The sequence below is a fragment of the Balaenoptera physalus genome, assembly GCF_965194825.1.
Source record: "Balaenoptera physalus genome assembly, chromosome: 1".
In the NCBI taxonomy this organism is placed as follows: domain Eukaryota; kingdom Metazoa; phylum Chordata; class Mammalia; order Artiodactyla; family Balaenopteridae; genus Balaenoptera; species Balaenoptera physalus.
Genome location: NC_138882.1, coordinates 159,516,957 through 159,538,366, shown reverse-complemented (window position 1 = coordinate 159,538,366; position 21,410 = coordinate 159,516,957). Strand labels below are relative to the sequence as shown.

General features: G+C 47.9%; 1 protein-coding gene and 1 pseudogene across 2 annotated transcripts in view; one reads left to right on the top strand and one right to left on the bottom strand.

Moving 5' to 3' along the window:
- The window catches only part of LOC309657684 (armadillo-like helical domain containing protein 1), a 45,641-nt gene extending 27,674 nt beyond the window's left edge, over positions 1–17,967 (top strand). Inside the window, exons 7-12 of the mRNA XM_082455512.1 lie at positions 16,488–16,610; positions 16,709–16,781; positions 16,929–17,058; positions 17,136–17,213; positions 17,505–17,586; positions 17,661–17,967. Of these exons, the coding sequence (XP_082311638.1) occupies positions 16,488–16,610; positions 16,709–16,781; positions 16,929–17,058; positions 17,136–17,213; positions 17,505–17,586; positions 17,661–17,779 (605 nt within the window). The 3' untranslated portion in view covers positions 17,780–17,967. The remainder of the gene's footprint in view (positions 1–16,487; positions 16,611–16,708; positions 16,782–16,928; positions 17,059–17,135; positions 17,214–17,504; positions 17,587–17,660) is intronic.
- The window catches only part of LOC309657968 (MARCKS-related protein pseudogene), a 43,699-nt pseudogene continuing 24,183 nt past the window's right edge, over positions 1,895–21,410 (bottom strand). The window contains exon 2 of the transcript XR_014268808.1: positions 1,895–8,325. The product of XR_014268808.1 is annotated as an MARCKS-related protein pseudogene (transcript). The remainder of the gene's footprint in view (positions 8,326–21,410) is intronic.

Genomic DNA, 21,410 nt, shown 5'->3' with positions numbered 1-21,410 from the left:
TATGAAGAAATGGCTTTGCTTCAGTTTTGCTGATGAAGTCCTCCAGAGTGGAACTGGCCCAGCTTCTTCCCATATCAGGCCCAATCTAGAGTCCCGCTGAGTTTATTATGTAACAACTGACTCTGACAGAGGCAGCAGGAGCATGAATTGTCACTGCCTTTTTGGTTTGATGTCTGCTGGTGTGAAACTGTGCTCCTCAAAATAATTTCAGATAAGCCAGACTCGTAACAGGGGTACAAGAAATGTCTGTTGAATGAAAGAATTATTCTTTTTTACCGGGCACTTCAAAATAGTCTTCGTGTCCCTGGGACTATAGAGCATGCATGTGCATTGATCGTCCACTAGGGGGAACTATTTCACATGATTGGTGGGGTGGAAGTTAAGGGCAAGAATATGGTTCTCAGTTTCCACAGCGACTCCTCCAAAGGCAGGGGAGGGAAAGTCTGACAGGTCTTAGGGGGGGCCTAACAGTGACGACCGGAGAGGATCAGAGGTGAATTTCTCTGAGTTTGAGGACACCAAATTGCAAGACCAAGGTGGAGCCCCCCAGGATGGTGGCAACATCAGGGGGAGCCAGTGATATAGCTGAAGGGACTAAGCTTTATAAGGGCTTGATTTTAAAAACAAGTATTAATTGAACATCTGTGGTGTACCAAGTACTAGGGTTTTGTTTGTGTTTGTCTGTTTGTATTTGAGGAGAAAAAGGAATGGTTTGGAAGGAGGAAGTTACGGAGGCCGTGCTCTCTACCCTGCGAGCTGCATGGGGTGGGGGACGATATCCTTCCCTGAGAAGTCTCCAGGGAAAGTGGATTCTCAGGGGGAGTCCTGTGAAAACAGGAGGTGGAGAGGCTCGGTGGGCCTGGTGACCCTTTCCCTCGCAGTGGGCGTCTGTGATGGAGGAGCCAGGAGATGACCTCACCTCCTTTTCCATTGAGACCTTCCCACCTCCACACCTACCAGCCTGCCTGGCCTGTCACCCACCTCCTCTACTCTCTTTCCCATTACAACAGAGTGTCCCTACTCCCGTCACAGGCCACCTCCTTGACCCCAAGTTCCCCTCCAGCTCCTCATTTTTCCATTTTCTTCCATCATATTGGGAATAAAATTTGAAATACCTTGTTTTTTCAGCCCAGATGGCTAAGTGGAAGCTGTGTGTCTTAAGTGACTCTTTACTTTCTGAGAGTTCTTAGGGCCAAGGCACAGGGTTCAGAGGACAAAAAGGGGAAGGAAGGTAGGAGACGATAAGGCTCTCGAGCAGAGGGGTGGGGGGGTATTCTGGCTACCTATCTCTTATAACAAGCCACCCCAGTTTTAGTGTTGTAAAACTGTCACTATTTTATTCTCACATATTATGTAGGTCAGGAATTTGAACATGACACAGCAGAGATGGATTATCTCTGCTCCATGATTTCCAGGGCCTCAGTTGGAAGACAGCTGGGACCGCAGCAGGAGCTCAAGTGAGGCTAATGAGGATCACTCTTACTGATTTTTCCTTTTGTCTCGGGCTCCAATATGGCTCCATGTGGCACTCTCACTGTTTTTATTTAACATTTTGATAGGTCGTTCTTCATTCATTTTTTTGCATTGATTTTTTTAATTGCATTAAAAAGTATCTATCTTGATTACTGGATTTTGATCTCTCCCTTAAATTTTGCATCAGAGGCAACTTGGTCTTTCCTCACCCAAGACCAAGCCTTGAGCAGCACAAGGAGGCTGGGATCTTCTGGGTCTTGAAGGTGGGACTCAGAGCTGGGACTGTGCACTGCAGCACCTACATGTGGCCTCTCCCTGTAGCTTAGGCTTCTCTCAGCTTGGTGGCCGGATTCCAAGAGGAATCCTGAGTGAGCTTCCAAGACATTCCAAACCAAAGCTGCATAGCCTTTCTTGACCTAACTTTATTTTTTTAATAAATTTATTTATTTTATTTATTTTATTTTTGGCTGTGTTAGGTCTTCATTGCTGTGTGCAGGCTTTCTCTAGTTGCAGCAAGCGGGGACTACTCTTTGTTGCGGTGCGCGGGCTTCTCATTGCAGTGGCTTCTCTTGTTGCGGAGCACAGGCTCCAGGCAAGTGGGCTCAGTAGTTGTGGCTCGCAGGCTCTAGAGCACAGGCTCAGTAGTTGTGGCGCACGGGCTTAGTTGCTCCACGGCATGTGGGATCTTCCCAGACCAGGGCTCAAACCCATGTCCCCTGCATTAGCAGGCGGATTCTTAACCACTGTGCCACCAGGGAAGCCCAACCTAGCTTCTTAAGTCACATAGCGTCACTTCCTGGCCAGATTCAAAGAAAGCAAGTAGATCCCACATCTTGATGGGAGGGGGGTCAAATAATTTTGTGGCCAAGTTTTAAAACCACTGCAGTGGGCCGTGTGGCAGCTGGGGCACATATGTTGTGGTGGCTCCATGTCTGTCTAGGTGGGATAAGCTTCTCTTTCTTCCTTTTTCTCCCCTTTCTCCATATTTTCATGCAGTTTCCTGAAATACGTTTGTCTGGCCAAGCTGGATTTTGTAACATTTTGTCTCCTCCATACCCATGCAGGGGCCCCTGGAGGAGGGGTGTGTCAGGGAGCCCCACGTTGAAGGTCGTGGGGAAAGCCCTGCCCTTCCAGGTTCCTACAAAAGAGTGGAGGAGGAAACCTGGGGCCAAGTAATGGCTTTCTGTTCCCCACTGCAGCAGATTCTGATTGCCCATTCTTGTCTGTTCTTCACTTTGAAGTAGAAATAACCGGGGAAAGGGTTCTGACACTTACATCCACTAATTTCTGAGGATGGTTTGGTTTTGGTTTTTTTTCATAGAATTAAGACTTCAGAATTTCTTTTAATGATGATCCCTTTCAATCTAAAAGAGTCAAAATTAAAATTAAGGGAGGACTTCTCCAAAGTGGTCCTGCCTGGAATTTATCTCCATTTATAATGGCTGTGAAGTGAAAAATGGCAGTTTCCTCCCAAGGAGGGTTGCTATTCCAGGAATTAGTGGAAGGCAGGGACTTAATCATGACGAGCAGTCTAAAGCCACAGAAGTATTCACTCACTGGTCTCCCTCCCTGGAGAAGAGAAATGTCAAAGTCACAAAGTTTTTTGGAAGGAGAAGTTAATTCTGTTGGGAATTTGAAATATATATGTGTGTGTGTAAATATATTAGTATCTGTTACAAATAAATTATTGCCTTAGGAACATAAAAATTACTATGTATGACTTAATTAGAAACAGACGAATCATTGTAAATTAATTTGCCAAGTGTATGCTTACCCAAAAATCAACTGGCCAGATGACCAGTTTGCTGAGTACCCAATTCACCAAATTACCAGTTTACTGAAAATGTTTACTTTAAATGTTTAAAATATTTAAAGTGTATAGCAGTTCCTCTTGGTTGTATTGGTAGGGCCTAAGAGAGCTGGGAGAAGCCAGAACTTCTGAGTTCTCAGGGGTCTCAGCCTCTCTCTGCCCCTCAGTACCACTTTCTGCCCTTGGTTGGTCCCCTTCTCTGACCCTTGCCCTCCCTTTCTCTGCCCTACCCCCTCCCCATCCCCTCTTCTCCCAAGGATGGGCAGTCTAGGCCATGTAGCATGGTGACCTCCAGCAAGTTTCCTCACCAGGTTCCCCCTCCTTGCCCCTACTCCCTGCCACTGCAGCTACAGAGAGCTTGGGCAGAGACAAATGAAGATTCCTTAAAATGCTGCTATGAAGGTCACATGAAAGGCATTATATTCAAACTTTGCAGAAATCCGCAAAAGCTGTTAAATCAGTCCATCTATATTCATTACCTATTGCTATATAACAAATTACCCTAAAACAGAGTGACTAAAAAAAATAAACATTTATTATCTCCCACAGTTTTTGTGGGTCAGGAATCTAGGAGCAGCTTAACTGAATGATTCTGGCTCAGAGTGTGTCATGAGACTGCAGTCAGGCGGTCAGCTGGGGCTGTGGTCATCCGAAGGCGTGATCAGGTCTGGAGGACAGGCTTCCAGGGTGGCTCACTTACACGCCTGGCAAGTTAGTGCTGGTTGTTGGCAGGAAGCCTCCGTTCTTCACCATGTGGACCTCGCTATAGGGCTGCTTGAGTGTCCTGACATGTCAGCTGGCTTCTCCCAGAGCGAGTGATCCAAGAGAGAGCAAAGAGGAAGCCCCAATATCTTTCATAATCTAATCTCAGAAGTTGCACATGTCACTTCTGTTTTACTCTATTCATTGGAAGCCAGTCACTAAGTTGAGCCCACACTCAAGGGGAGAAGAATTGGGCTCCACCTCTTGAAAGGAAACATACTAAAAACTTTGTGGACATATTTTAAAACCACTGTACCATCTGATAAAAATTGCTGAAAATTTAACAAATAGCTATAAGAAACAAGTTTATGGTAAAATGGAAATGTTTGCGAATTTGGAAAAATGGTCATTTGGAGAATAATTTTTTTTCTAATTGACCTACAACCTACGATTAACTTGACATGCTCATAAAATGATCATGTTTCCTATAGTGAAGTTGAAAGTGTGGCTTATCAGCCACAAAGTACAACAGCAGGATTCATGGCTAAGCAAACTGCATTCACTGATACAGTGGACTCCTCTAGAAATGTTATTGCAGGGAAACAGTGGCCCTAAGTGACCAAACAGGACAGGCACAGACAAGTCTTCAAATGTGTAACATCTCTTCCCCTCTCCTCCAGAGACCTGGAGAGACTGGCGATGGGCAAGAACATCATTGTTAATTTTCCTGAGGTTCTTTGTTCTGTGAAGTTATGTAGATTCCTAATACAAAGAAGTATGATTGGGACTTCCCTGGCGGTCCAGTGGCTAAGACTCCGCACTCCCAATGCAGGGGGCCGGGCTTTGATTCCTGGTCAGGGACCTACCCTGACCACCACCCCTCCCCTCACCCCCTGGAAACCATCAATCTTGTCTCTATGGATTCATCTATTCCAGATATTTCATAAAAGTGGAATCATACAATATATGAACTTTTTATCAGGTTTCTTTTGCTTAGCATACTGTTTTCGAGGTTCATCTATGTGGTAGCATGTATCAGTACTTTATTCTTTTCTTTTCTTTTCTTTTTCGGTTGTGCTGTGCGGCTTGCAGGATCTTAGTTCCCCAGCCAGGGATTGAACCCAGGCCACCACAGTGAAAGCACTGAGTCCTAACCACTGGACCACCAGGGAATCCCAGTACTTTGTTCTTTATTATGGCTGAATAATATTCCATTGTATGGATATACCACAATTTGTCTCTCCATTCATCTGCTGATGGACATTTGAGCTGTTTCCACCTTTTGGCTATTGTGAATAGTGCTTCTATGAACATACATGCACATGTATTTGTTTGAGTGCCTGTTTGCAATTCTTTTGGGTATACATCTAGGAGTGGATTTGCCAGGTCATATGGTAATTCCATTTAATCTTTTGAGGAACCGTCAAACTGTTTTCCACAGCAACTGAACCATTTTACATTCCCACCAGCAATGTTTGAGTGTTCCAATTTCTCCATATCCTTGCCCACACTTGTTATTTTCCAGATATATATACATAGCCATCCTAGTGGATATGGAGTGGTGGTACCTCATTGCAGTTTTGATTTGCATTTACCTAATGACTAAAGGTGTTGAACATCTTTTCGTGTGCTTGTTGATGTTTATGTTTCTTCCTTGAAGAACTATCTATTCAAGTCCTATGCCCATTTTAAAACTTGGGTTGTCTTTTTGCTGTTGAATTGTAAGAGTTCTTTATATATTCTGGATACTAGAATGGTTTCTCCCATTCTGTTGTTATCTTTTCACTTTTTTGATAATGTACTTTGTTGGTTTACTTTTAAATAACTTAAGTTTTTCATTCATTCATTTACTTATTCAACAAGAGCAGGCACTGGGCTGGGCACTGTGTATATAGTGACAAATGAAACAAAGTCCCTGTTGTCCTAGAACTTTGTTACAGAAGCAATAATCATAGTAATAATAACTGGTGATCACTACCAGTGACTGAGGATGACTATGTGCCAGGCACTGTTCTAGCTCTTTCATCGTCTCCAGTAACGGTCAGGATAATTCTGAGGAGTACGTAGTATTATCATCCCCGGTTTACAGGTGAGGAAACTGAGGCACAGAGCAATTAAATAGCCTGTCGAAAGTCTCAAAGATGTTAAGCGGCAAAGTTGTGGGTCACACCCAGACAGTCTGACTCCTGCACCCATCTCCTCACCACCACACTCTCTTGTCTCCCCAGTGTTACGAGAACAAGACTTTCTTCTTTGTTTTTGCCAGTTTTGAGCAGCACACAAAACCTGAGGATAGACATCATTATTATTACAATAAAACATATTTTTAAAAATTATATGTCTCAGCTTCATGCCCTTCACAAGGTCAAGCAAATACTAAAAGATTTCATTTTTAAAACTACAGCTTTTGCCCCGTAGAACCTTGTGCCTTTGTTTCCTCCTCTGAGTTGACACGGGGAGTAGTGTCAGCCTTTCCTGTGTAAGAGGCACAGGTCCTGTGTAACTTCAATGAACAACGGTCACAAGGCTCTGACACTAAAGGACAGTTTCACATAAAAACCTACTGAATGTTTTTAAAAGATACATTATTTCTCCAAAATTACATGAGCCCTTCAACTGCGACACTTTACTTAGCATTTATAAGTTTTATTATACAGTCTTCCAGAGTTTTTTTAAAAATAGAAAGTCCTTGGGAAAAACTTGTTTCTAATTGCCCAGTTGGCCTGGCCCTAAACACTGTGTCCGCCAGGGCCTGATACTGTCTCCCCTCACCCCACGCTGCACCTGGTGTGGGGTGTGCCGCTCGGGTGACAGGGCTGGTTGGGCTTGGCGAGACCGGCCCAGAAGGGCGGATACCAATGGGAGACACACCTTGGTAATTATTGATTCAGCAACAGGTATAGCACCATAGCACGTAACACTATGTTGCTTGGCTTTTTTTTCTTTTTAATAAATTTATTTATTTACTTATTTATTTATTTTGGCTGCGTTGGGTCTTCATTGCTGCGCCCGGGCTTTCTCTAGTTGCAGCGAGCGGGGGCTACTCTTCGATGCGGTGCGCGGGCTTCTCACTGCGGTGGCTTCTCTTTGTTGTGGAGCACGGGCTCTAGGAGCGCGGGCTTCAGTAGTTGTGGCACACGGGCTCCGTAGTTGTGGCTGGCTGGCTCTAGAGCACAGGCTCAGTAGTTGTGGTGCACGGGCTTAGTTGCTCCGCGTCATGTGGGATCTTCCTGGACCAGGGCTCGAACCCGCGTCTCCTGCTTTGGCAGGCGGAGTCTTAACCACTGCACCACCAGGGAAGTCCCTTGCCTGGCTTTTTTAAACAAAATACTGCATAAAATATATTTTTAATGTTTCAACTTTGGGCTTTGAACAGGATTTGGTAAAAGAGGTGGCGGAATGTACAGGGATCAAAGACAGGATGTAATTGGTCAGGAAGTTGCCTGGCACTGGTCTTTTCCTTACAACAGTGCGATTTGCCCAACTTATTCATACCCCAACTCTGCTGGAAAAGGAAGCAAAGCTGTGTATGGATGGCACTGAGGTGCACTTCTTTAGTGTGGCCAGCAGGTGGCAGTCTTGTCTGGATGTGAGGACAAAGAACGGGGGCACTGGTTTTCCCAGGCTCTAGGACCAAAGAATTGTAAAACCAACCTCATCAGTGCTGAGTGCCTTGGAAACGGTTGCCTGACAGAGCCACAATTCCCAGGTGCCATGCCATTTCTGAGGCACGTCTGCCACATGAACGAAGCCTGCTGCTACAGCTCTATCTCCCATTCACTGCAATTCCCTGGGCAAGTCTTTGTTCTGGGTTTCTGCATCTATCAAACAGGTGATCACAGAGCTTTCTTCTGGTGCTGACAGGCTGTGGGCTCCGTGGTTCCTCTTTGGATTGGAGGAATCCTTCCCCTTGCACTCCAGTTTCCATCGAGTGTTGGTGGCACGCTCCTTGCATCTGTTTTGTTTACTGCAGTTTCAGTCAGCGCTGTTGCTGACTGTAGCTGACACGTACCCAATCTGTTATTTGTCCAATGAATGGGCATGGGTCCTGCAGAGCTGCTTCTCAGCCTCACTGGGCATGAACTCTCAAACTACAAACCCTCCTGATCTCACCCTCCTCCCTGAGGACTCTGATCCCTTCCTTCCCAGACCCCACACTTTTCCTGTCTTCCTCCTATCTCTCTGGAAACTATTTCTCAGCCCTTCACACATCCCTTTTCCTCCACCAGTCCCTTAAGTGTTGGTTTCTTTTTCTCCTAGGAATCAATCCAAGGTCTTCTTCTCTTCTCTTCCTTTTGATTCTGTGGTACCTCATCCACTCCCATGGTTTTAATTACCACCTATAATGATAGAAACAATAATAGCTCACTTTTATAGAGTATTGACTATATACTGAGTACTGCTCTAGATCATTACTCATTTAGTCCTCACAACAAGCTGATGAGGCAGATATCACTATTATTCCCATTTTATGGATGAAGTGCAGAGTGGCTGAGTGACCACTGTGCAGCTCAGACCTCTCTCCTGAGCCTGAGAGCCTGACCCTCATACCCACTTGCCTTCTGGACATCTCCCCTTGGAGGTCACTGACCATGTTCAGAATTAGACTCTTGCTGTCATACAGAGTGAAGTAAGTCAGAAAGAGAAAAACAAATACCGTATGCTAACACATATATAAGGAATCTAAAAAAAAAAAATGGTTCTCATGAACCTAGGAGCAAGACAGGAATAAAGATGCAGATGTACATAATGGACTTGAGGACACGGGGCAGGGGAAGGGTAAGCTGGGACGAAATGAGAGAGTGGCATTGACATATATACACTACCAAATGTAAAATAGATAGCTAGTGGGAAGCAGCTGCATAGCACAGGGAGATCAGCTCGGGGCTTTGTGACCACCTAGAGGGGTGGGAGGGAGACGCAAGAGGGAGGGGATATGGGGATATATGTATGCATATAGCTGATTCACTTTGTTATACAGCAGAAACTAACACAACATTGTAAAGCAATTATACTCCAATAAAGATGTTAAAAAAAAAATTAGGGGCTTCCCTGGTGGCGCAGTGGTTGAGAGTCTGCCTGCCAATGCAGGGGACACAGGTTCGAGCCCTGGTCTGGGAAGATCCCACATGCCGCGGAGCAACTGGGCCCGTGAGCCACAACTACTGAGCCTGCGCATCTGGAGCCTGTGCTCCGCAACAAGAGAGGCCACGACAGTGAGGCCCGCGCACCGCGATGAAGAGTGGCCCCCGCTTGCCGCAACTAGAGAAAGCCCTCGCACAGAAACGAAGACCCAACACAGCCATAAATAAATAATTAAAATAAATAAATAAATACATAAATAAATTTTAAAAAAAAATTAGACTCCTGGTATTCCTGCTCCAAACCTTTCATTCTCCGAGGTCCCAATCTCAGCAAAAAGCATCCAATCACCCAGGTTAGACATGTGGGTAATTGTCATCTCTTCCTGCTTCCCACCTTCAACGAACTTCTAAAAAGACCAGTCAACTGTAATTCCTTAACATCATTCAGATCTGTTCTGCCTTCTCCATTCTGTCTCCACTGCTATAATTCAGGTCTTTGTATTTCTCACATCTACACTGATCTCCATCTCTCCAGCATGGTACCCACACATTCTATTTTCCTGGTCCTCCACCAGAGAGGTTGCAGTGGAGCTTAGTTTAACGGTGAAGAATATGAGGTTTGGAATCCAACAGAGTTATTTCACTACTCATTAGCTGTTTGACTGTGGGCAAGCTTGTCAATCTTTCTGAGTCTTAGTCTTCCCTGAAATGAAAGATGAGAAAACATCTGCTCTAGAGGGTACTTGGCACATGCAAAGCCTCCAGAAGCTGGGGCTGGCCTGCCTACACAGCCTTAGCTCTCACTCCATGATCCACCACACTGCGTCCCAGCCAGACCCCCCTGCTCGCCTGGCTACCAGAGTGGCACACACTATCCAATATGGCACTCGCCACATTCTCCCTCCCAGTCCTTCCCTTCTCCCCATGGCCTTGCCAGTTCATGTGCCACCTTCTCCAGGGAAGTCTTCTCCTGATTCTCTATCCCCCATGCCCTCAACAGGCCCTCACACCAGCCTGGCTTCCTTTGTGTTCCCATGGCTCTTTTAACACCAAATCATAAATGCCAGTTTCTTTACTGGTACTCGCCAATGGACTGTGTCGTCCCTGAGGGCAGGGATTGTATGTTAGTCCTCCTCATAGCCCAGGGATCTGGCACAGAGAAGATGCTCAATAATCATTTTGTTAGATGAATGAATCAGCCAATGAATAAATCAGTTTCTGCTTCAATTTAGGACACTTGGGAGTTGTCAACACCACAGGCTTCAGGCAAAGCTGCCAATGGCAGCAGTCTCCTGTTCCCTTTGCTTTCTGAATGAGTCCACTATGCTGAGTAATTCGCACAGTGTATAGAGTTGTAACTGGCTGCAGTTCTTGTGGAGATATTTGGGCAGGGACTAGCACTTCCACTTTGGGTATAAACAGTGGCACCTGTGAAATTTAAAACTCAATCAAAAGTGATTCAGTGGGGGCTTCCCTGATGGCGCAGTGGTTAAGAATCTGCCTGCCGGACTTCCCTGGTGGCGCAGTGGTTAAGAATCCGCCTGCCAATGCAGGGGACGCAGGTTCGAGCCCTGGTCCAGGAAGATCCCACATGCCGCGGAACAACTAAGCCCGTGTACCACAACTACTGAGCCTGCGCTCTAGAGCCTGTGAGCCACAACTACTAAAGCCCACACACCACAACGAACAGTAGCCCCCGCTCACCGCAACTAGAGAAAACCCGCGCGCAGCAATGACGACCCAACGCAGCCAAAAATAAATAATAAATAAAATAAATAAATTTAAAAAACAAAAAAAAGAATCTGCCTACCAATGCAGGGGACACAGGTTCGATCCCTGGTCCGGGAAGATCCCACATGCCGCGGAGCAACTAAGCCTATGCACCACAACTACTGAGCCTGTGCTCTAGAGCCCGTGAGCCACAACTACTGAGCCTGAGTGCCACAACTCCTGAAGGCAGCGCACCTAGAGCCCGTGTTCTGCAACAAGAGAAACCACCCAATGAGAAGACCACACACCGCAAAGAAGAGTAGCCCTCGCTCGCCACAACTAGAGAAAAGCCCATGCGCAGAAACAAAGACCCAACACAGACAAAAATAAAAGTAAATAAGTTTATATATTAAAAAAAAAAGTGATTCAGTGGGGAATTCCCTAGCGGTCCAGCAGTTAGGACTTGGTGCTTTCACTGCCGCAGCCCGAGATTGATACCTGGTGGGGGAACTAAGATCCCACAAGCCGAGTGGCACGGCCAAAAAAAACCAAAAGAACAAAAGTGATTCAGTGAATAAATCTTCATTTTGCCAAGGATCCCCATACATCATCAAGGAGCAGACACATAATCAGTGAAGGCTCAAGCATTTAGTGCAAAGTGAAGAGGCAGAACCAGGGAGTTGTGTCCTGGAGCGCTTGGTCCCATGTGGGCAGAGAATGCCATTGGTGGTCAGGGAAATTTCATTAAAATATCCTCAACCATTCATTTTTTTTACCCTGAAGGTTCACCTAGCCACTTCTTGCCACAGGAAAAGCTATCTGAGGCACAGGTTGGCATTTTCTCCAGGGCATCCTGGCACAAAGGTGCCACCAGCTTGTGCCTGGGAAGAGCCCAGCTACTACTGAGAGCTGTGCTGCAGCTGACCAGGCCCCTATAGTCAGATATGAGGAGGAGCCAACCACTCAGACCCCAAAACCAAGCAGCACTAATTCAAGAAAAAGGAAGAAAAGGTTTCACAACCAAACAATAAAAGAACAAGTGAGAAAGACTTGGGGACTGCAGGCACCAGGCTATAGCTGCCAAGTGGCCAGAGGCATCCCAGGCTGCATTTTTATCCAGGTGGGAGAGTGTCTGGGTGAAGACGGGGAGGCTCAGTGTCCTGGTCCCTTTCCCTCCACAGGGTTGCTGGCTCTGTGATTCCAAATTAGAACCATATCTGAGCAATAAGAGGTTGGGGTAGGGTGTAGTTGGGATTATGAGGGCTACCCCAGGAGACCTGGATGAAAGAGAAAGTGCAGAAGCAGTGGCCAGCTGTTTCTGGATCAGGCTGGCCCACAGAGGAAAGGGGCTGTCCCAGAGGCCTGTCCCCAGGGTACCAGGCACTGGAAGGGGTGGCACCAGACATCCTTGAGGATCTTCCTCGTGGGAGAGTAGCTCTTTGATTCTGTGATTGGGAAGAACAGGCTGAGACCAACTGGGGTTCATTCCAGGAATGCAAGGCTGGTTCAATACCCCAAAGTCAACCAATTTTACCTACCAAATTAACAGACTAAAGAAGGAAAATCACATTATTGTATATCAATCATTGCAGAAAATGCACGTGACAAAATTCAAAACTCATTCGTAATTTAAAATTCTCAGAAAAATAGGACTAGAGAAGAGCTTCCCCGGGAATTCCCTGGCGCTTCAGTGGTTAGGACTCCACACTTTCACTGCCAAGGGCCCGGGTTCAATTCCTGGTTGGGGAACTACGATCCCACAAGCCATGCGGCACGCCGGGAAAAAAAAAAAAAAAAAAAAGAAGGAAAAAAAAGAAAGGGTGAGAGAAGAACTTCCCCAGCTTGATAAAAAGCATCTACAAACAAAAAATCTACAGCTAACATTATACTTAAGAACGAAAGACTGAATGCTTTCCCCCTAAATTCAGGAACAGAGCCACTGTGTCTGCTAAAGGATGACTTCTAGCAAAAGAAAAATAATCCTAGGAGACAATTCTCTACAGGTCTTTCACGTTTCTGCACACCTTGTAAATGAAATACTTACTGTTCTTTGTTCCAGACTATCTTTTCAAGGATGTTTGTTTAGCAAACAGCTTTGGAAAATAAAGATAGTTTCGGGACTTCCCTGGTGGCGCAGCGGTTAAGAATCTGCCTGCCAATGCAGGGGACACACGTTTGATCCCTGGTCCGGGAAGATCCCACAGGCCACGGAGCAACTACGCCTGTGCGCCACAACTGCTGAGCCTGCGCTCTAAAGCCTGCGAGCCACAACTACCGAGCCCGCGTGCCACAACTACTGAAGCCCGCGCGCCTAGAGCTCGTGCTCCGCAACAAGAGAAGCCACCTCGATGAGAAGCCCGCGCACCGCAACGAAGAGTAGCCCCCGCTCGCCGCAACTAGAGAAAGCCCGCGCGCAGCAACGAAGACCCAGTGCAGCCAAAAATAAATGAATAAATAAATAAATAATAAAGTCCATAAGTTAAAAAGAAAGAGAAAAGAAAAGAAAGATAGTTTCCCCTTTAGAGCAAAGGGCAGGCATGCTTACTGAGTGCTATATAACATTCAGGTTCTCTGAAATCAGGGTTCCTCTTTGTAATAAAATCCATTGCATAAGCAGGCATTCGTCTGTGTTACTCCCATGGGACTTGGGGGCAAAGGGAACTGACGCAAAAAGAGAAAACCCATATAATCAATATGAAGACCATAAAAGGAGACATCATTATAGATGGTACATTCATTAAAATCATTTTGTTAATGGCATAATGAAAACTTCTTGCAATATGTTTGAAACTTTAGGTGAAAACAGCGAGAAAACATAATTTACCAAAACATACTCGAGAAGTAGAAAACCCAAATTGTCCTCTAACCATTGAAGAAAATGAATCAGTAATCCATTTTTTCCATAAGATCAGAAGCTTCAGAGAATTCTATCAAACATTCAAGAAAAAATTCTAGTCTTAAACTCTTCCAGAGATTAGAAGAAGATAGTACATCTTTTCCAAAAATCCCTTTCACGGATTTTCCTGGAGGAGTGGCCGTAGCACAGGAATAGACAGCAGTCTTGGAGAGTTACAATCAGCTAAGGAGAGAGTGGCAAATGTAGCTAAGTGTACTCTGGTCTCTCTTCAGATCACTTGTCCTTTTTTTTCTCTTTCGGCCGCGTTGGGTCTTCGCTATGGTGCGCGGGGTTCTCGTTGCAGTGGCTTCTCTTGTTGTGGAGCGCTGGCTCAGCAGTGGAGGCACGCGGGCTCAGTAGTTGTGGCTCGCGGGCTCCAGCGCGCTGGCTCAGTAGTTGTGGCGCACGGGCTTAGTTGCTCCGCGGCGTGTGGGATCTTCCCAGGCCAGGGCTCGAACCCGTGTCCCCTGCATTGGCAGGCGGATTCTTAACCACTGGGCCACCAGGGAAGTCCCAGATCGCTTGTCTTTTACCTTTTACTAAAGATTTTGTGGAGGGGAATGTGTGGGAGGTTGCCTTCTCATCTAAGAGGGAAAGTTTCCAATGTTTCATCTATTAGGTATGACCTTTGCTATAGTTTTTTCTAGATAGCTCTTACCACACTGAGATTCAGTTTTTTCAAACTTTCTTTCTATTAAGATGATTGCATTGTGCATTCCTAGATGGCACATTATTCCTTTTACATACTGCTAGACTCAATTTGCTAATATTTTGTGTAGAGTTTTTGCATCTATGTTCACGAGTAAGATTGCTGTATAACTTCTCTAGAGCCTCACTTACAGCTGGGGGCAGGGAATCAGAGAACCCAGTTCCCAACCTACGACTTAAACGTGGAACTGCTTTCTAAAACAACAAGTTGGCTGTATCTTCTGTTTCTTAACTAGGAACCTCTTTATATTTCTACACATCAGCCATTTGTCTTTGGAAACCCACATACTTACCCTTATTTAAGTAAAACCTCAAAAGATTCCACTACCAATTCTCAAGTGTTTCTCTCCACGAAAGTCTTTGCCAAGACACAAAAGATTTCATTAAACTGGGGAGAAATGTGTATGTGTGTACCATGCATGCCCATCCTCCCATATACTCGTTGGTCCCCCAACGTTCGTGGTGCCTTTGTACCTACCAACGAAAGCCTTTCTTCCATTGTAGAGAATTACCCCTAAACGTGTTCTTACTGGGTAAAAGCTCCTGACAGGAAAATGAAAGGTGGGACTTCCCTGGTGGCGTAGTGGTTAAGAACCCACCTGCCAACGCAGGGGACACGGGCTCGAGCCCTGGTCCGGGAAGATCCCACATGTCGCCGAGCAACTAAGCCCGTGCGCCACAACTACTGAGCCCGAGTGCCACAACTACTGAAGCCCCCGCGCCTAGAGCCGGTACGCCACAACAAGAGGAGCCACCGCAAGGCGAAGCCCGCGCACCGCAACAAAGAGTAGGCCCCCTGCTCGCCACAACTCGAGAAGGCCCCGTGCACAGTAACAAAGACCCAACGCAGCCATAAATAAATAAATAGATTTTTATTTTTAATTTTTTTAAAAAGAAAATAAAACATTAATTTCTGTTTTTCAAACAGATAATACTGTTAATATTTCTCACGTAGTCTACACTGCATTCTGGTATGCAGATGAGCTAGTCAGGGAAACAACTTTGCCCTCGAAGTAAGTGGAGAGGCCAGCAGCACTTGACTCTGCAGCTGGGGGGACAGCTCATTTCCAAGCCCTGTCTTCCATGCAGCAAGCACTTGTGTTTACCCGCTGTCCTATCACACCGCATTACCTGCCCCCTTCCAGCTCTGCCTGTCTGGGGTTCTTTTCTCTTTACAAAAATATTCAGTCCTCTGCCACCTTCCCAGGCTCTCCCACAGCCCACCCACCCCTTTTATAGCACTTGTCACCAAACTGTTCGCCGGGCCCAAGAGGCGTCCTGTGCAGATTTGCCGAAAGGCTGAGTCAATGCTAGATGGAATGAATGACTGCGAAGCAGCTACAGAAAATGCCCTCTTTAAATTCTAGTCCCCTCCTCCTTCCTAACCGAATCTGTCCCTCCTTTTGCTTCCACCACTTCCTAGCTGTGGTACCTTAGGCAAGTGCTTTACCTCTCTGTGCCTCATTCCCTCAAATGTCCAATAGGGATAAGTCATCGTGCTATTGCAAAAGGAAGCTCGTTGGTCACAGGGATCGTCACTGGGACACTGAACGGAGAGCCCTCAGCACAGAGCCTAGGCAAACAGGGCCTCAATAAGGGTTCGTCAGAAAGGAAAGTTTCTCTAAACTGCTGTCTACCTTGCCTCCTTTCTCATTTTCTGCTACGCATCCCCACCCACTTGCTCTGTCTCCCTCTCACCCCTTGTCTTTCCCCATCCTGTCTCCCTTTGAAGACCCGCGGTCCTTCCCTCCTCCACGAAACCTTCTAGATTCCTCAAAGCCCTTTGGCGGCCCTACCTCTGTGGGGCCTCCAGCTCTTTTCAGCCTCTCAGCCTCCAACCCTTCTTCCTCCGGCTCTGGCTGGTTCTGTGAGTCCCAGGGGGCCTCGGCCTCCTCCTCCCTCTCCCTTTTAACCACGAGCTCCAGAAGGGCAGGACTGAGGGGTCGCCGGCCCAGCTCCCCCCACGCCTGGCACAGTGCTGGCCAGTAACAGGTGCTAAGAAAGGTCGATAAAGACTTGGGGGGGAGGGGGGGAGGGGGTGCTGCTTCCTTGCGAGGGTGGGGAGTGGAGCGGCGGGCCTCTCCAGCGCCCCTGCCTTCCCCAGCCATCGAGCTGATCAAGGACCTGGTCAACTACGACGTGTGCCCGGCGCTGCTCAAGGGCCTCGTGGCGCGGCTGATACCGTCCTTCGAGGAGACCAGCAAACAGCAGTCCCAGATCGTCAGCGGTAGGGATCCGCTGGGATCGGGGTGGTGGACCCCGACGGGGCAGGGTGGAAGACGAGGGCGAGCGGTCCTCCAGCCTCACGGCCACTCCCTCTTGCAGACTCTTCGGTTCTGCAGCTCACCGCCCACCTGCCATTGTTCTTGCAGCAGGCCGCGGCCGCCAAGGCCATCGGGTAAGCGGGCAGCAGGTAGTGGGCGGATGCGGCAAGCCAGGCCCGGCGCTGCCCCGCGGGCCCCCAAGAGCGCTCCGGCCGCCCGGAGGGTCCCACGGGGCCGCCGCAGCCCGAATCCCACCCCCACCCCACGCCACCCCCGCCCAGGATCCTGGCGCGAGGCAACACGAGCCTAGCCGAGGAGATGCTGCACCTGCGCGTGGTGCACAGCCTCATGGCCGCCATGGGCAACACGGACCACAGCAACAGCCAGCGGCAGGCCAGCCTCACGCTAGAGGTGCGCTGGGCGGCCGGGCGGCGCGGCGGGCACAGCGCGCGGGCACGGCAGTCACGCCCCCTCGCCCGCCCACGCAGTACTTTGTGCAGTTATTCCCAGTGGTGGAGGAGCACGTGCGCAGGTCCATGGGGGAGGAACTCTACAAGCTCTTCCGTGTAAGTGCTCCCGCCCCGCCGCGCCCCGCGGGACGGAACAGTGCCCCTGTGCACACCCCAGCGCACGGCCCCTCCCCTTGTACACCCCACACACAGATCGGCCTCGGGGCCGGCGGCGGGAGGGACTGCCCTGGCTTGGGCTTCTCCGCCTGGCACCCTTCCGTCCCCTTTCCTGCCCTTCCAGTCAGGCTGAGGGCCTGACCGCAGCCTGCAACCTCCGTCTGCCCACGCCCAACTCCGGGTCCAGGCTGCCCTGGCATCCAGCCCAGGTCCCCTTGCTCCTGTCCTCAGAGCAACGCCGAGGACTTGTACGTGAAAATAGATAGCGTTCAGGCGGACATCTTGGCGGCCAACAAAGTCAATGTCACCAAAGGTGAGTGGCGTGTGAGGGGGCCTGGAGCAGAGGTGCGGCGGCCCCCAGGCTCAGGCTCACCTCCCTGTCCCCAGAGCTGTATCTCAGTGGCCTCTCCGACAGCACCATGAGCTTTTACTTTGGCCGTTGTAATCGGGGTCAGGTGGCCTCCATCACACACTTCCAGAAGGAGGCTGTGGAAGAAAGGGAGTAACAGAGCCTCCAAGGCCAGCCAGGAAGCCAAGGCTGTGTGGCAGGGAAGCCTGGCAGAAGGAAGGAGCCAGGGCCAAGCCCCGGTTGACTCCTCTTGGCCCTTGGTGGGAGGCTGGGGTTCTGCCCGCCAGAAGGGGAAAAGGAGAGCTGGCTGGGAAGGGTTCAATAAACAAACAGTCTTGCTATCTATCTGGCGTCCGTGTGTGGAGGGCAGAGGGAGCTCTAGTGAGAGTTATGACGATGGGTCGGGGTGCCCCTGCTCACCAAGGAAAAAAGCTGGTCTGAGGGGAAGGACCCCCAACGTCGTAGAAGATTCAAGGGCACAGCCTGAGGAGCGGGCCTTACCTCAGCTCCCTGCTGGCCCCTGCGCTCTCCCCTCCAGGACACCACACCCACCTGGTTTTTCTCCTGCCTCTCCGGTTGCTTCCTTTCATTCTCTTTTGCTGATTCCTCCTCTTCCACCCAGCTGCCTTCAAGGTGGAGTGAGGCAGGACTCTGACCTGGAACCTCTTCCCTACGTTTACACCCTGGTGATTCCATTACTTGAAATACCACTTCTGTGCAACGACTCCCACATTTCTATTTCCAGCTAAACAGTTCTACCTCATTGTGTTGTCGACGAAAAATTTAATCAGTCGATCGAAGAAAGCAATGGAAAATTTTATTCGAGCCAAACTGGCGGCGTATAAGCCGGGAGCAGCCTCTCAGAAAGCTCCAAGAACTGTTCTGCCTGTGAGAGGTCAAAGCACAGTTATCCAGGGCTTTGTACGTTAAATGACGTACACAGTGACATTCACACAATCCAGATCTACACCTACAAAGCAAGTAATGGGTCATGGGTCATCAGGGCCCCTTACAAGATCAAGAAGGAAGGTTATCTCCTAAGGAGTTATCTTGTTGATACTAGGAGAATGTCGCTCTTTACAGTTGAGCAGCTGTTTCTGCCGGTGGGGAGGTTGGTCGATGCATGATGCAGATACGCAATGCACAGTAGAGGGAAGAGAGGAGGCCACAGGGCAGAGAACATTTTTTATGTTCAAATTTTCCTTGACTTGCCTTAGAATATGGACTTGTATTTCATCAGTGTCCAAATCTGAACTCCCAGTCCTGTGCCATCTTCCCCAACTCAGCTGATGGCAACTCATCCTTCCTGCCACTCAGAACAAAATCGTGGTGTTCTCCTTGATGTCTCTCTTTAACCTCTGGATCCATTCTGTCTGTCGACTCTACCTTCCAAATATATCCAGAATCCAACTATGTCTCACTACCTCCATTGCTAATACTCGGGTCCAAGCCACCATCATCTCTCCTCTAGATGACTCTGCTTTCTGCCCCATTCTCTTTGTCGACACAGCAGCCAGAGTGGTCCTTGTAAACTTCAGATTCTGTCACTCTGCTCAGAACCTTGCAGGGCTCTCCATTTCACTGAGTAAAGCCCAAGCCCTTACTGTTATGGCCTCCAGGGTGATCTAGTCTCCCATGACTTCTGAACTCTCTCCTACGTCCCTCTCTCTTCTTCACTGGGCTCCAGACACATTGGCTGTGTGGTTCTTGAAGTTGACAAAACAAGCTCCTGGGGCTTCCCTGGTGGCGCAGTGGTTGAGAATCTGCCTGCCAAAGCAGGGGACACGGGTTCGAGCCCTGGTCTGGGAAGATTCCACATGCCGCGGAGCAACTAGGCCCGTGAGCCACAACTACTGAGCCTGCGCGTCTGGAGCCTGTGCTCCGCAACAAGAGAGGCCGCGATAGTGAGAGGCCCGCGCACCGCGATGAAGAGTGGCCCCCGCTCGCCGCAGCTAGAGAAAGCCCTCGCACAGAAACGAAAGACCCGACACAGCCAAAAATAAATAAACAAATTAATTAATTAATAAAAACAAGCTCCTGCTTTAGGGCTTTTGTGCAGACTTCTCTGCTGGACACTTGAGAGAGGTTCTGTTCCTAGACCTCTCACCCCAGGTGTCTGCATGGCTAACTCCTTGACCTCCTTTCAACTCTTTACACAAAAGGTATCTTCTCAGGACTTACCTGGTGGTGCAGTGGATAAGACTCCGTGCTCCCAATACAGGGGGCCAGGGTTCGATCCCTGGTCAGGGAACTAGAGCCCACGTGCACGCCACAACTAAGGAACTGGCGAGCCACAACGAAGGAGCCCGCCTGCCGCAACTAAGACCCGGTGCAACCAAATAAATAAATAATCTTTTTAAAAAACAAAGTTATCTTCTCAGGAAGGGTTACCCTTTTTTAAGTCGCATCCCACACTACCAACCCCTACACTCTGACCCCCAACCCCTGCCACTGCTGTTTTTTCCATAGCACTTATTTATGTGTTATTTATTTATTGTCTGTCTCCCCACCTGAATGTAAGCTCCAGCAGGGCAGGGATATTTGTTTTCATTACTGATATATCCCAGATGCTGAGAACAATGCCTGGCACATATGAATGAATGACCGAGTTACTGTGAGGGAATTGTCCCTCAAAGTCAGAGGACATGAAGTCAGATGGCAGTAATTCTCCAGGATGCCACAAGAGGGCATCACCGGCCCCGATCTTGTTGGTCAAAGGCAGCCTAATTGAGCCTCAGCTTTCCTCTATTTGGGCGGAGGGAGGAGAGAAAAGTTAACGAAATATCGGTATGTCTTCCATAAAGCTAAATGGATTTCCTGTTTTAAAGCCGTGTCCTGTCCTTTGGTGTCAAGTCACTCTTACTGTTTTTAGTCTTGGAATGGCCTTTTTGTAGAATCATGATTTTTAAAATTAGTACCGCAGAAATTTTTTGGAAATTTTAATAATTGGAAAATCCAACAATCTGGAAACCACTGGTCTAAGATGATAATAGTTTAATAACAATGGAACTTTTAAAAAAATGAAATCTTAAGGGACTTCCCTGGTGGTCCAGTGGCTAAGACTCCACGCTCCCAATGCAGGGGGCCCAGGTTCGATCCCCGGTCAGGGACCTAGAGCCCACATGCTGCAACTAAGGGTTCTCATGCCGTAGCTAAAGATCATGCATGCCGCAGTTAAGACCTGGCTCAGCCAAATAAATAAGTACTTTTTAAAATAAATAAATAAAAATGAAATCTTAAGTATAATACAAATATCCAAAACAAATATACGTTACATGAAATGTATCAATATACATTTATTTTCCCCCAACTTTTTATTCCCAAAAGTTCAAAACTACAAAAAGTTGAAAGAATGAGTACCTGTGACACATTTTCTTTCTCTCTTTCTGTTTACTGGGTTATTAGAAAGTTTCCGATAGCATGACATTTCACTACTAAATAGTTCACATTACGTGTCTATAAGAATAAGGCCGTTCTCCCACATAATTACTATATCATTATTGTGGTAGTGTGAGTCATAGCCTCCAAATACATCCACATCCTAATCCCAGGAACCTGTAGATATGTTACTTCACTTCACATGGTAAAAGGGATTTTGCAGGTGTGATTAAGGATCTTGAGATGGGGAGATTCTCCTGGATTATCTCGGTGGGCCCCAGGTAATTACGAGGGTCTTTATACGGCAGGAGGATCCAGAGTTAGTTAGGAGATGACACGACAGAAGCAAGAGATTTGGAGTGCAAGGAAGGGGTCACAGGCCAAGGAATGAAGGCAGCTTTCTAAAGGCA